Below are 15243 nucleotides of genomic sequence, written 5' to 3'. Positions count from 1 at the left end.
ACGTAGGGCCTAAGGCCAAGAGTTGAGAGAAGCAAACCACGTTGTTACATGGATTTCTTCTTTTTAATACATACAATAGGCTATGTAGGAAGAGTCCAATATCTACTTTTCTCTCATCCAATCTTGGACGAGGTTTTTTCTCTTCTTCTTACTTTGTGTGTTGATATTAAATGAATATAGCCGTCTGTTATGTCTGTTTCTCTGTCTTATTATTACAACATTATCATATGTATTGTTTTGGAGATGCTTAGATTATTTCTATGGAAACAGACAATAGTGTAAGTTCAATCAAAATGTACGGGGCAATCCTGCTGTGACACCCACTAAAAAACTCTTACAAGTTTATCAGTCAATAACAATAAAATACCAAAGACATCCTCTAAAAGTTGTATTTTATTTTATTTTATTAGCCTTAAGTTGCTCACAATCCTTTTAAAGTGCCACACATTGAGTAAAGGGAGGTTCCAGCCATTTTCGCAGCACTGCAACAGTCTCTTACTCAAATGTTGTAATTAAACCTTTCATGTTTAATAAAACAATAAGGCCAAGAGTTGAGAGAAGTAAACAACATTGTCACATATTGGTCAAAACAATACAAGAAACAAGAGATTCCATTTATTTTACTTTATCAAATGTTCTAGACTTTTCCTTTGTTTCTTTTCTTACTTTGTGAATGAATATTAAAGTTTGTGGGATGTATTTTGTTGTCTGAATTGCATCTGCTATTTCTGTTTCCCTGTCTTGTTGTTATTACATCATTATCATATCGTTGTTGTCGGGTGAAAACCTTGTATGTCCAAAACCGTTCGTTTTGCATTTATCATTTCAAAAATGATTTAAACTAGTGAAAACAGCCGATCTACAAGCACACAACGCCTCGCACCGCGAAGCGTTGTGTGCTTGTAGATCTGCAGTTTTCACTAATTTTGTGCGCCGGCCTTGTACGATGAAGCAGGGCTTTACTTTGCGAAATAACGTACAAATTTGAAACTTGGAGATACAAGGTTTCCAGCCGACATCGACGATATGTATTGCTTTGGAGATGCACAGCAGACTTTATATGGAAACAGACGATTAGTTGTCATCTCATATCCCAACTCAGTCCTGGCATGGCATTATGGCTGATGTGATAGGATGAGGCTCGGGGGCAATCCTGCTGTGACTCAGAATCATAGGGCTCGCATAGAGGTAGTACTGTGACCCCGCAAACACCTGGACACCTTTAGGGCCACACAGACCAGCGTCTATCTTGAAGGGTAAGCGTGCTTCACGGCTCACTACCCTGGGAGTCGCAGACAGGTCAACGTCAAGCATCTTTTGCCCTGTTAGAAGAGAGGTGCAAAGGATGGTGGTTAAAGGACAACTTTGTTTTTTTGTTTTTACAACAAGGGTTCATATTTTAGATTGTAATTAGAGAAAGGAAAAGATGAGTGTTAAAATGTTTTCATTTACTGCTTTCTATTGTATTAGTATTTAGATTGCGTACAAGTGGCTAAATATGTCTTTTTAGACACAATAAGCCATCAATTTCTATATTACTATTTACACCAGCCCACATAAGTCATCTGCGCAAGTGCATCTTGGGAATAGGCTTACTGTCTAAAAAGAGATATTTAGCCTCTTGCATGCATGCCCCCAACCTGGGGGCATGCATGCAAATAGTTAAAATCATTAAAACGATAGAAAGAAGTCAATGAAAACATTTTAACACTCATCTTTTCTTTTCTCTAATGACTATCTAAAATATGAACCCTTGTTGTAAAAAAAACAAAGTTGTCCTTTAAGCCTGAGTTCATTGTACATGTGTGGGGGAGTGGGTATATTGGTAGAAGATTGCTGAGGTTGGAACTGCCAGACAGGAGGCCTAGAGAAAGAGATTTATGGATGTTAGTGAAAGAGGACATGAAGTTAGTTGCTGCGAGAGAAGAGGAGGCAGAGGACAGGGTGAGATGGAGGCAGATGATTTGCTGTGGCGACCCCTGAAGGGAACAGCCCGAAAGGAAAAGAAGAAGATTGTACGACATACAGTAGTATATTTTATGAGATGTTCGGGGTAGAGAGAGGGACTGAACTTCTTTTGAAACATTTCACCTGGTTGGCCAAAATAGGGAAGCCAAGTTGAAAGCGGTTGACCACTTGAACCCTAGTGTCCTAATTCTGCGCATGTCATAATAGGCAAACATCATGCGAAAACAGGCAAACATTTGCTCACATTTAAGCTTGTAGATCTCCTCTTTTTGGCAAAGAGATTTTAGAATATTTAGTATAGGGTTTGGTTAATCGACTCTATCATCAAAATAAAAACAAAAGTTAAATAATCATGTCAAAATAAAAACAATGATATGTTTTATACATCTCTTGTATGTACCTTGGATTATGTGAACGACATGCTCTTCGGCACAGACAAAAGCTGCGTCCACGGGTCCCTCGACGCCCAGCTCCTCTTTCAGGGTTTTAGGGTAGCCCTCGATCAAAGTATAGGGAGCAGGTGATTTATAGATGTAAACCTGATCGCCCTGCCAGTGGATTAGAGCAAAAGAACAAACAGTTAGGAGAGATGGAGAGTGTCAAACAAACTCAGGTGCTAAGTTGGCATGTGAGAATGTCAAACTCATGGGTGCTAATTGGTGTTTTTTGGTTGATTGATTGAGATTTGTATTGACAAATGACATTACAGTATGTGAAATTATATTTGTGCATACAGTATCTGTCAAAAGGTTAAACACAAAAAAGCATAAGATCTTATTTTCACTGTCTGTGCAGAGTAAGTAGGTCATGGAAGTACCTCCACTTTTCACATAATGTTTTATATTTATTTATCAAAAATAACCTTAAATGTTATAATGGAAGTCAATGGGGCTGTCATCTTTTAAAACACTTCTTAAAACACACCTCTTCAGGAAAGCCATCCCCTAGATCACCTAAATTGCCTTAACTGTGTTGTGTGTGCGGTGTATGTCTGTTTATCTGTTGATATTTGCATTGAGACCAAAGTTCTTTTTGTCTCCTTTTTAATCTACTAAATGTGTTTAATCTACTAAATGTGTTTTTTATTGCTTGTCAACTGAATGTCTTGCTAATTTGTGTCAAATCCATAGATCTTTAAAAAAAATGTATGCTATGTTTTACTGCTGTTCAGCACTTTGTAACTCGTGTTTTGAAAAGTGCTATATATATATATATATATATATATATATAAAGTTATTATAAAGTTATTATTATGCAACTGGATGTTTTCAGAAGAAAGAATTGAGGCTGGCTGATCAAATGGGAAAACCCTACCTTAATCATGTAGAGCTTGTCAGTGAGGGAGAACGCGGCGTCCACCCCACCGCTCCACTCCTTCCATGACCTGGAGATTGGGAAGGCGTGCATTCCATCACGACTCTGGTCCAGACGCATGTAAATGGGACCTGAAAGGATTGCAGTGTCTTTTCAATACTGTCATTAAAATGTGCACCATTCCTGTGGAGTAATTTGTGATATCTAGGACATTTTTGTATGGATCTCCAGTACATGTAAATAAATAATACTATATACTAGTAAGATTCCTCAGGGCGAAATGCGACCTCGCCCTAAAGGGAGAGGTCGCGCCAATTCTTGGCCACCTGGCCAGTGATGTATATCGGACTAGTTAACTATATATGGAGACCCCTGGTACCCATATATGGAGCTCCATGTACTGTATATGGAGATTTGCTGTAAGAGCCCAAACATGCTTACTCAGTTATTCGTTATGTGAAAGTCCTCTGATGTCTATGACATCTGACATCATACCCTTTTATGCCCATACATGGAGATCCCTGTCTGTAGTGTGTGGTGTGGCCAATGTATGCCATATATGGGCCATATATGGGCATTCCATTATGAAGTCCTGTTAGATATGGGCTTAATATTGATGACATCAGGGAACTCCATATATGGACATAAAAGGGATTCTGTTAGTGTGACATCACAGCGAAGCCAGAGCGTGATGTCAGAGCGGCAAACCCATTCTGTTGAGAGTGGTCCCCCTGACATCACAGTGATGTCACAGTGATGTTTCAGGGGAACCACAGTGGCAGGCGTTATAGACAGAGATACATACAGACAAGCTGTGACCGTTCACATACTAAATATGGTCATGGGTGAATATGATTTGACTATTACCTTTGAATGCATATGTTTTGCCCGCATCATCAGAAGTGATGGCGTCCAGAGTGACTTCACTGCATTTAGGGACTCTGTAGCCACCTCCATGACCTACAATTCAGTCAGAATGTACGGTATTTGAATCAAACCTTTTCCTAAAACATGCAACACAGCCAGGTATACTTTGTACGTTTCGCTTGCCGCACTAATAACACATTTCAGAAAATCTGTTATTTTCAGTTAAAGACATTATTAAACAGACACTGTAAGGGTGTAATTCTAACGAATAAAAACAGGTTAATCAGACTAATTCGCTGACATAATTGTAACATTTAAATATGTATTAAAAAAAAATAACTTCTCGATTATTCAATTAATCAGAGAAGAAATTGATGATAATCGATAGTTGCCGCCCTGTACTGGGACAGCTAGTGTTGGCCTGTTTTATGCCTATTATATCTTTTCACTATACTCACCGGAACCACTGCACCTCATGAAGTAATTCTTGGTCTCTTTGGGGTAGTTGCCCTCCACCTCTCCAGTCCGTTGGTTGAACCTGGTGAAATTGAGCCCGTGGAAACAGTAGTAGTGTTCTTGCCAGCGTAAGGCAGAGGTGCAGACGGGCAGGTGGTCCCACGTCTTCTTTTTTACCGTCTTGGTGGCGATGTCATAACTGTACACATCATGTCCTGGCGCCACAAAACAGGAGAGAGGATTAAGGACCATTCTGCAGTCATGACAGGCTTGTGTCCTTATATTAACCTAGGGCAGTGGTTCCCAAAATAATTTGAACGGGGGACCACCTCCCTGATAAGCACTTGGAATTGTAGGTGTTGAGGCATTCAATTTTGTGTGACTCTGTTCTACAGATAAATATTGTGAAAAGCTCACAAGCTCACAACACCTTGCGGTGCGAGGCATATTTTCCCAATGTATGTCTCTTTCTTAAATAATTTGACGAATCAATAATTACTTTTTTTAAGATTCGTTTTTGGGCTTTCATGCCTTTATTGGGCTTTCATGCCTTTATTGGATAGGACAGTAGACTGACAGGAAACGGGGGGAGAGATGGGGAGTGACATGCGGCAAAGGCTGTCCCGATCGGGAATCGAACCGGCAACGCCGCCACGCATGCATGCCTATGTGGCAAAGTGGTATGTTCCTGGACCAGTAGGCCAGCAGGCACCCCCAATAATTACTTTTGATGCAGCAATTGTCTTTATAATTTTTGTCTTTTTGTCTTTTTTTGAAGTCCTTAACCCCTTAATCATGAGGGGACCGACCCACAGTTGGAGAACCGCTGACCTGGGCAACAGCAACGTAGACTACGATTGTGTTGCTTTGGCTCTGGGACTGCATGAGCACCACAACTCATACAGTACCTTTAAAGAAGAGGACAGCGTCGGTCACACACTCTCCTTTGGGACACTCCACGGCTGCGTCCAGCTGGCTGGGGACTCCAGGGAAGTCCTGTTGGATCTCTTTAGGATATCCCTCTTCCAGAGTGTGGTTGTAGTAGCTGAACACCTTGTCATCCTGTGCATAACATTACACAGCAAAAGTTCAAAAGGGCCAATATTTATATGCTTGCTTCGCAATCGCTTTTGTGTCACAACCCGCGTTCAACCTAGCCTCGTACCCACCCGAAACCATTACTGGATTACGGAAGTTGGTCGTTTACTAGGCTACGTTCAACCTATTAGGCCACGATGCGTTGGACACAAATAAATTAGATAACACTGTGCTCCCCGCCCCTCTGTTTTGTTGCTGTTGATAGTCCCATCACCACACCCACTGCTGGGCACCAACCTTCTGCACGTGGCCAGACTCTATCTAACGTCTACATCTATGCTATTACTGTATGTGGATAATTTTATTTTATTGTATTCTATTCTATTGAATTCAAATACATGTTACAGACCCTTCAGAGTCCATTTGGTTCCTAACTATTCAATATTTAGCTTGGGATCCCCTGGAATCCACTCCAGGGTCCCTGGTGGGGTCTAGACTGTGTAGACCATACCTGGAAAAAGTAGATGTGATCGTGATCCATGGGGTGGTCCTCGCTGTGCATGCGGAACGCAGCGTTGACGTGACCACAGTGGTGTGCGTCATCCAGCTCTTTGAAGCTCTCATTGGAGAGATGAGCGCCTGCACTGAACCCCTTCCACAGATGCTCACCTATAAATACACAGGCATGTGTTTTTCTTTACATATTTAATTCACCATATGAAAATCACAACAGCTGCTCATACTTAAGGTACAGATCAAAGCAGCTATCAGTATAGCTTAGTTCCCATTGTGATCATTTTGACAAAAAAAAAAAAACAACCTAAAAACACAACATAAGAAAAGTTTGCACGTCAAGAAATGAATATAGAAATGAAAATATTAATATTGTATGTAGAGGTCATGGCTTTACACGAAATGGCAAAGGCCTTTGACTAACCACAAATCATTGTATGCTTATAAATGCATGGTGATTTGAGTATTTATTTTTACATTGATGTTTTTCCAAAGCTTTACAAAATATTTCACGATCAAATAAAGACATAATATTCCTTTTCCCAAGTTATTTGAATCCCAATTTATTTAGAAGTGCTTTGCATTATTTGGGAGTATACAGTATTGTTGATATTGTTCTGTTGATGTTAATAGTGTTGAAAACTGGATTTGCAAGATTGCGTTTAGGGAGGATCCATTACACCTCCAATCTCCCAAATTGGCCTGTACTGTATGTGATATTATGATAACAGCGAGATTACTTTGTCTCTGTTTTGGGGAAGAATGGTACCCAAAGAGGGTGATCTCTGATCTGTTCAAATGCACCCAACTGGGTACTGGACTAGATCAGAATCCAACCAGAACCTTCTCCCCTGTGTCTGCCCGTACCCCCTCAGTCTAGTTTAATAATTCAATGACAGAATTGAATTTACTGTATAGAAAAATAACTCCTTCCAAACCTTTGAAGAAAAAGATGTGGCCCTTCTCGTCGGGTGCAATCGCATCAAACTCAATCCCGGCACAGCGGTCTGGCAGGGCAGGATCATGCACGTGTTCTTCTTCAGTTCAAAGACATGTGTGCCATTCACAATTAACACACAAAGTAAACATTGACAAGAAAAGAATGGGAAAAAAGCTGTATGCTGGATGTTTATGGTCCTACGGACATGCATGTTTGTACTTTAATAATTTAAGCTGTAGAGAGAATCAATATGTCTGAATTGAAAATCTCACTTCACACAAGAAAGGACAAAAATATAATGTCTGTCCCTTAATTGATTGATGGTTGCCTGGAGAGCTAATTCGCTATCTATTGATTTAGATCAGCAAGAGGAGAAGCAAGATTATTATAAAACATCGATTTAAAACCTACCGGCTACTGCTTCATGATGACCTTCATGATGACTGTGAAATAGAAAAAAGAAAACAAATCTGTGTTGTAAAATTACTCATAAACCTTATTATTATATAGAAAATACAATTACACATCGACGAGACCCTTAGTCATGTTACTGTGGTTAATCATTGACGAGGCACTGAGGAAATATAATTACTAAACTCTAGTTTTGTTTGAACAATTGATCCAATAAGTGAACTTTGTAAAGTGTTTAACAAAGTTATGAAACGAACAACACTAGTGCAGTGTCACTGTTTGTCACAAAATATCATGTTTTGTTTGAAAATGTGATAAATATGGCAAAAAAATATATAAATATGGCAAAGAAATGCAAAAGGCCATTCCTCTCTGAATTCCAATCGATTATTATGGAATATAGGCATATCAGTTTTATGTAATATGTATGTAGTTAGATTTGGAGCATAATTCCCCAAAGAAAGATGTTGTTTTCCAGATAGAACCTTTAAGCTTATTGTTTGAGCTAAGAACTATATAAAAACTTTAAAATGTAAGTATAACCTAAAAGAAAACAGCTACATCTCTGTTATGCAGCAAAGGGGACAAAAGAGACAATAATTCATTCATTCATTTTAAGGGGTGTAGGGTCATATGCATATTCAACACTGTATCAAGAGTCAACACACACACTTCACTGTACTGTAGGCGCTCATTACTACAGTACATTTTGGACAGATTTTGGCCAACATTTCAAAAACTTTCAGATTAAAATCTTTTAAAAAATACACTTAAAATAAGTATTTTAAGTGGTTAAGATACTTACGTTGGTGCAGCGTTAGTGAGACCCAGAGCCAAGCACAGAAAGAGAGTGCCAGAGAGCAGCTTCATGACTGTGCAGAGTGCAGTCCTGATGCAGTGCAGACCACCGGATATAATGTACCTGTACAAACGCTCACACTGTGCCTTTATACAACATCTCCTCATGAGGGCAGGCATGTTACAAAACGGTGTGTGTGTGTGTGTGTGCGTGCGTGCGTGTGCGTGCGTGCGTGCGTGCGTGCGTGTTTTGTTTACTTTGAGAGAAATTACGCATGGGATTTCCTATTATTGCAAAATGTGCCAAAATGAGGCAAAATGAGTCATATAAATGTTTTGAAACATGGTAATGATAACAATCAAACCCAAATAAGCACAGATGTTCGTTTTTTGCACTTGTGACATGCAGAAAATAAATCACAATATGTTCTTATATCATATTAGGTAAGGTTGCTCACTAGCTAATAGGTCTCATGTGTTCCCTGTTTATGCTTTTCCAGAGATTTGAACAAATGGGATTGTTTTGCAAATGACAAAACAAAGTGGGACACAGACACTGATTAAAGAGCATTGCCTTCACAATTATAGGCACATATAATTAAAGACAACAAGAAGACCGTTTTTGAGACTATTTATTTTTAACCCAATAGATTTGACAATGGAAATTCAAGAATAATATAGTAAGTCAAGCCCAAATTCATGTCCATGATGTTGTTTACTTTATCAGATAAGCTTCTCATTGCTTAAACATGTGTGCGGTATCTGTGAGTGCAATATTTCACAATTTCATTAATTCACACCATTTCAAAATATCTGACTGATAAACATGCCATTATTAGGCAATAAAAAAATCTAAACATTATTTTAAATCATACAGGAAGTAATTAATTTAGTGCTCAAGACGCTATGAAGAATCTAGAATAAAGTGAATCTTAAAGCATGCAATACTCTGGATTACAAAGAAACAATGCAGTAAAACTCTTATTTATGTTATACACCCAACGTTCATGGCCATTACAGCATGAATTAAAAAATACCCAGGAACCCATTGATAAACCACTTGTAAAACATAACAATCAGACCCCATAGAAGGCAAATGATGATCAAAAAAGCTTAGTAGCCTTACCAGACTTATTCTGTAAATGTTTTGAAACATGACATAATCAACCCCCCCCCTTCAACTAATATATTTTTTGGGGGTTCATGACAATACTGGAAAAGCAGGACATGTATCAATATAAAAAGGCCTTACGTGTTCCCGTGTTTTGTTTGCTGACGCAGGCTTTTCCAGTGACTTAAACAATTGGGGTCAACAGAGAAATACTATAGCGAATGACAAAGCAAAATGGGACACAGGAGATTCACTATAGGGAGCATTCTGTTCGACACTATAGGCGCTTATAAGAAAGACAACATGCACTTTTTCCAGTAAGACTTCCTTTTTAACCCAATAGAGTCGCCTACTGTAAGCCAAGTCCAAATCTATGCCCATTAAATTGTTTACTTTATCAGATAAGCCTCTCATTGCTTAAACCTGCATGGAACAGTCGTGATTGCAATGTTTCACCATTTGAGAAAGATTCACTCCTTCAAAATATTTGACAGATAAACATCTGTCGCTAATATGCATCATCATGCACTCTATTTAACAAATCTAAACTTTTTTTGTATCATTAAGTTACTTTGTGCTATTTGAAAAAAGAAAAAGTAATCAAAACGTTAGAATAAGGTGAATCTCAAAGCATGCAGTGTAATTGAAACGATGAACCAACTATTTTATGTTAACACCCACCTTTTATGGCCATTACAGCATTAATCTCTTTACCCAAGAACCCAATTATAAACCATGTGTAAAAACATAACAATCAGAACCCTTAGAAGGCAAATGATAGCCAAAAATGATGTATTTTGCTGACAGTGCATTAAACCTTCAAGTCTTTATACAAACTAAGCCATCCAGTATACCCTCAGAAACTACAGTTCTTGTAGATACCTTATTTCACCAGAATCAACATAAAAGTCCTTATTTACCAATTGTTTTATTGGCCTCCGCACTCATTAATCATCCCTCATCCCAACCCTCACTCTCTCCAGCTCACTTGTACTGGTAGATTTTGATGCAGTGGTTCATGCTGTCAGACACAACCACCTGCCCCTCAGGAAGCAAAGCCAGCCCCCTCGGGCTACTCAGGTCTTCTGTTACCACAGGCCAGCCGACCCCCAGTGCGGGGAACAGCAGAATGCGGTGGTCCTTCTTGCCCCAGTCCGCCACAAGGACATCACCTTCGCTGTCGATACAGAGGCCCCAGGGGCAGGTCAGGACGGGGCCCATGCCGGAGCAAACGCCCAGGATCCGGATGGTGCTCCAGCCCTCGGGCTCCAGGACCCTGATGCATGGCGCGCGTCCCGTCTCGTTGCCTCGCTCCGACAACGCCATGAGGCCGGTGGTGAGGCAAGCTGCCACCAGGTAGGGCCTGTGGAACCCCGTGACCACTGTGCGCTCCAGCCTGGCGCCCGACTTTGGGTCCAGCTTCAGGGCGGTCAAGGTGCCCCGCTTGATGTCGGCCACCAGGAACTGGTCCAAGTAGTTGATGGTCACCCCTCTGGGCGCGTCGAGCTCCTCGTTGGTGGAACCGATCATTGTGCCCCCGAAGGTTTGGAGGAGGCGGCCGTGGCGACTGAACACCAGCAGAGCTCGCTCGGCAGCGCATGTCATGGCAATGAGGCCCTTGTCGTTCACGGCGATGTCAAAGTAGTTGCAGATGCGGGCTGACCCCCCTGCTCCCGAAGGAGAGACCTGCTGCACGATATTCTTCCCGGTGTCAGTGATCTGAATCCGGGCGTTCCCACAGTCGACTATAAACAGCTGACCTTTGACAGCAGCGTGGACACCGCTGGGCAAGTTGAAGTCATTGCGGCCTGATCCCTGCTTCCCGAACTGCTTGACCAGGTATGCTGACTCTAGTGCACTGGAACCCGCAATACCTTCTTCCTCCATTTCCTTCAAAACTGGCGCAACCCAATCTCTCTTGCGCTTGTCTGATTGTTGCTGTTCCTTGGCTCGCTGCAAGACACCTGAGTCTATGGAGGACATGGAGAGAGATCTGCTCACACGGTTAGAACCTGTAGCTCGTTTCGCTTCATCTGGGCTCCTGCCAAATTTTTCAGAAGTTTCAGCCAGACGTGTTCTGTTGGTTCTCCTGATCCCCTTGCTATCAGTGACAGTGATCAAGGGTCGTAGTTTGCCAGGTAGGTCGGCGGTGGACATGGAGCGCTTGTGTTCTTCCTTGAGGGAGCCATTACGAGGAGTGTAACAGGAATCCTCACTGTCCACAGGAGATGGAGGGCTGCCATGCCCCACAGAAGATCCACGTGGAATTCTGCTCACGCTGAGACCTTGTTTGGAGGAGAGGTCCACCAGACTGCGGCTGGAGAATGACCCTCTGGGCTTGTTTTCCAGACTTCCTTCAGGGGGGCAGGACGGTTCCTCACTGGACACCAAGACAAGACCTCCTGACTTCTTTTCATCCCCCTCAGACTCTCCTTGGCTAGAGACAGGTGGGAACGCTAGGAACAGGTCTTGCCCGGCTGTGTCAGAGCACAGTGACTCCACTTCCTCGTCCTGGGATGACAGGGACGCACCACGAGGCCTGGGGCTGGGCGACTTGAGCTCCTCTTCGTTCTCCCCTGAGCTTGACAAACGCAGTTTCCTGACAACGCGCATGCTCCCACTGTTTTTACTGTTGGCCTCGTCTGAGCTCTGCTTGGCTCCAGCTCCGGTCGGCGATGAAGGATCCCTCCGGATCTCCAGGGGGGTTATGTTCCCAAACGTCGGCTCCCCCGCGTGCAAGGCGCATTTCTGTCCTTGGACGCCACAGACACCGATGGGGTAGTTCAAGTTTTGCTCCTGGACGTCAACTGTGCCTAGGCTCACGATCTTCGCCTCATTGCTGGGCAGGAAACTGACCCTTTTCAAAGACAGGGAGATCTCCCAAGGTTGAGTGATGTCCGCCACCCCCATCTGGAGCTGATTTTTGTTGGAACCGCCGGAACTGGTCCCCCATCGCTGGACCTGCACCTTCAGTTGGCCCATTTTGCGCAGGTGATGGTCCACCAGAGACTGCACCATCCGCACCGCCGCGGAGTTCTCCCGCTTCACCTGGTCCAGGGTGCGCTGTGCTTCCCTGTGGTCCAGCTCGATCTTCTCAAGAAGCCGCCGTTCTTCCCTCTCGGCCTCGATCGACGCCTTGTCCAACTGCCGGTTCACCTCCTCTATCTCGGTTGCTTGCTGCTCCTTGAGGACCAGCAGCTCACGTTCCCCTTGCTCCAGGTTGGAGAGGGCCTGTGTCACCCAGAAAGGCGGCGAGGTAGGTGACACGGACATGAAGATGGAGTCTCCTGCGGAGAAGGGGCGAGGGGGTGATGAGGGGGTCTCATCTCTCGGTGTTGGGGTGCTGGGGGTCAACAAGGCTGAGAGTCCAGGTAGGGCTCTCCTCTCTGAGTGAGACCGCGTCAACATCCTGGTTGGAGGGTTCCAACGATCCTCTTGAGGGCGGAGTTGGGTTTCGTCTCTTTGAAAATCTGCTTCTGCAAGGGGAAACAAAACATTTTTGTTGAGGCACACATCATTTAAAAATTAAAATTATCCAACACATTTTAAGTCTTTATTTGAATCCACAACTTAAAGCTAGGGGAAATTATTTCATTTAATTCAAATAATAACAAAATGGGTCTATGTTCCTGATAGTACATAATTGGACCAAACACACTCTCCTCGCCTGTGAGGAGAAAAAAAGCAGTTTCAAAAACTGTTGGATGACAAGTTTTCCTCCAATCAGGATAGAGTGGGGCCTTCCTCCAATCATGGTTGAGTGGGGGCGGGCCGTATGCGCATCAAGGCCTGCCCCCACTTGATCATGATTGGAGGAAGGCACCTACTGTACATGAAAACTGAAACTGAAACTTAAGTGTACAGGGAAACAAATGTGACAGAGTTAGACAGCTCATGGGCACGTATAGGGTACATATAGCACCTTCTCATCCACACAGCGGCAACATAAACTGTCAGGATGGGCTTAGATTTCCTGCAAGTATTTACATTTCTGGTTTCAAATAGAGGCGGGGCTCCCCTGAGGTGCAATTGTACTCATTCTCCACTATTGTTAGTGTATTCAGTTTCTCATGAGCGTCCATAGCGCTCTCAGATGACTGCTATGCACCTGCCCGAGGTCAGCGTTGTGTGTAGGGACTACATCATTGTTGGCAACCCCCGTGCACATTACAACAATAAAAGTGCTATTGGGTTATAAAACAACACAACACAAAACAAAAGCAACAAAAGGCATTTTTTTTGTAAGTAACAAAACCTGGCTCAATTTGTTGGTACACACAACAGTATCCTTCCTGCCAGCTGAAATAAATCCTTTTCGGTATTATTGATACTGAACTACAGTAATGTAATGAGTCTGTCTGTCTGTCTCCAAATGTGTCCCCCTGTACAGTAACTACTTACAGTACAGTAACACACCTCTGGATTGTCATTTTGCAATTATTCATTTGTTTTAATTTTTTAGATCAGATGACAGCTATACTGTATAATGTTCCACTAACACTTTTAATGTCATTGTAAATGCAAAAAGGGATTCATTGGAGGACCTTTTTTGTACTAATCCATTTGACTAATCCATTCATGAAATATCCTATTATATTAATATTAATAGATTGTCAAAGGTGTCTGTCAGTGTGTGGACCATTTATTGACACTCACATGATGTGATTATATAGTATCTCTGTTTACAATGTACTTGTTTGTAATTCTATTGAGATATTCACCATCTAACAAGTGCATGCCATTATATTCTGAAAACATAGCTCGCACTGGTGTGCCAAACCTTTTCATATACGGTACTAGTTGCACCAGCATATCATTCATGTAGTTGTACCCACACAAACAGATCTGCTTAATCTAAGTTGCACTGCTGCAACCAATGAAACCTTTCAATTGCACTGCACAGATTTTTGGGTGCATGGACAGCCAAAACAGGTGCACTCTGAAGCCTTGTATTGGGTGTCTATAAGAGCATAATTTCAACTTCACAGACATTTTGCACACATCATGCATTTAGACCAAAGGAATTAGACGTGAAGTTCAGTCAGCAAGTTTGTTTTACAACATGCCTATTTGAGCATTTAGGTAGAAAACCGGTCATGTGACGATGAGTTTCTCGATGAATGCCGTCAACTCCCAGTAGACACAGACACAGATCTGTGACCCTTTGTCTCTCAGTTTGTGTCTGATCAGTCACCTTGGGACGTGTCACTCATCAGAGCCAAACCCATATATTGCTTTAGTCGATATATTAGCCTTTATTTGACTTTTTTTATATCGGTTATGCAGCCTATTTGGGAAGAGCATATTTCCTAATACACAACTGAGCTTTTAGATCAGCTATTTTGGAATAGGGCTTAAGTGGTTAAATTAAATAAAGTTACATTTATGTGTTCATTTTTATTTTAGCGTTTGCTTGCAACTATAATCAAATACGTTTTTCAAATTGATTTCAAACATTGCACATGTCTGTGGTCTAGGAGAAAAATCGGGATCAGCATCGGACCGAAGAATCTGGCATTGGACGGGCTCTAATAGTAGCTTTCCACTGCAACACAGACCCCGCATTGTCGCTTCTGCACGGTGGATGCAACATATCTTATCTGCTCAAGGCATTGAAATTGAGCACTGTCTTTCTCACCAAACATGAGGTGCCTTTAAGGCCCATGAGATCAGTAGGAGATGGGCTGGTGTTTGTCCAATGTCCATTGTAGGATACGACAGTTTTTTACCTCTCAGTTGTGTGTGATCATCTTGAAGGATTCAGGAAGGGTAAATACAGACCCTGGCATGCATATAGGTTAATAGCCCTCGATGGAAGGGAGTCTTT

The 15243-nt window shown here is 42.2% G+C and overlaps 1 protein-coding gene across 2 annotated transcripts; it reads right to left on the bottom strand.

Moving 5' to 3' along the window:
* Positions 1-977: 977 nt before the first annotated feature.
* On the bottom strand, positions 978-8440 carry hpxb (hemopexin b). Of its 2 annotated transcripts, none has more exons than XM_080720746.1 (10): positions 8313-8440; positions 7508-7539; positions 7095-7193; positions 6155-6312; positions 5514-5667; positions 4608-4820; positions 4150-4242; positions 3283-3413; positions 2369-2516; positions 978-1322 (listed from the first exon to the last, which is right to left on the bottom strand). In XM_080720746.1, exons 1-10 carry the CDS (start codon positions 8375-8377, stop codon positions 1099-1101), a joined length of 1317 nt encoding a protein of 438 aa, XP_080576872.1. In that variant the 5' UTR covers positions 8378-8440; the 3' UTR covers positions 978-1098. The 2 variants fall into 2 exon arrangements, with proteins under 2 accessions (XP_080576872.1, XP_080576873.1); XM_080720747.1 differs by having other exon boundaries at positions 7095-7190; positions 8313-8437.
* Positions 8441-15243: the final 6803 nt, after the last annotated feature.

Source organism: Nannobrachium achirus, assembly GCF_963921795.1.
Source record: "Nannobrachium achirus genome assembly, chromosome: 24".
Lineage (NCBI taxonomy): Eukaryota > Metazoa > Chordata > Actinopteri > Myctophiformes > Myctophidae > Nannobrachium > Nannobrachium achirus.
The sequence above is the reverse complement of the archived record's forward strand: the minus strand, read 5'-3'. Positions and strand labels throughout refer to the sequence as shown.

What these genes read in the sequence shown, in the direction of transcription:
- hpxb (XM_080720746.1), bottom strand. Translation starts at nt 8,377, where the DNA reads ATGAAGCTGCTCTCTGGCACTCTCTTTCTGTGCTTGGCTCTGGGTCTC. An exon ending in CTCACTAACGCTGCACCAAC is followed by an intron (nt 7,540 to 8,312) that starts GTAAGTATCTTA and finishes TCTATTTCACAG; the next exon opens with TCATCATGAAGGTCATCATG. An exon ending in CCACATCTTTTTCTTCAAAG is followed by an intron (nt 6,313 to 7,094) that starts GTTTGGAAGGAG and finishes GTGTATTTATAG; the next exon opens with GTGAGCATCTGTGGAAGGGG.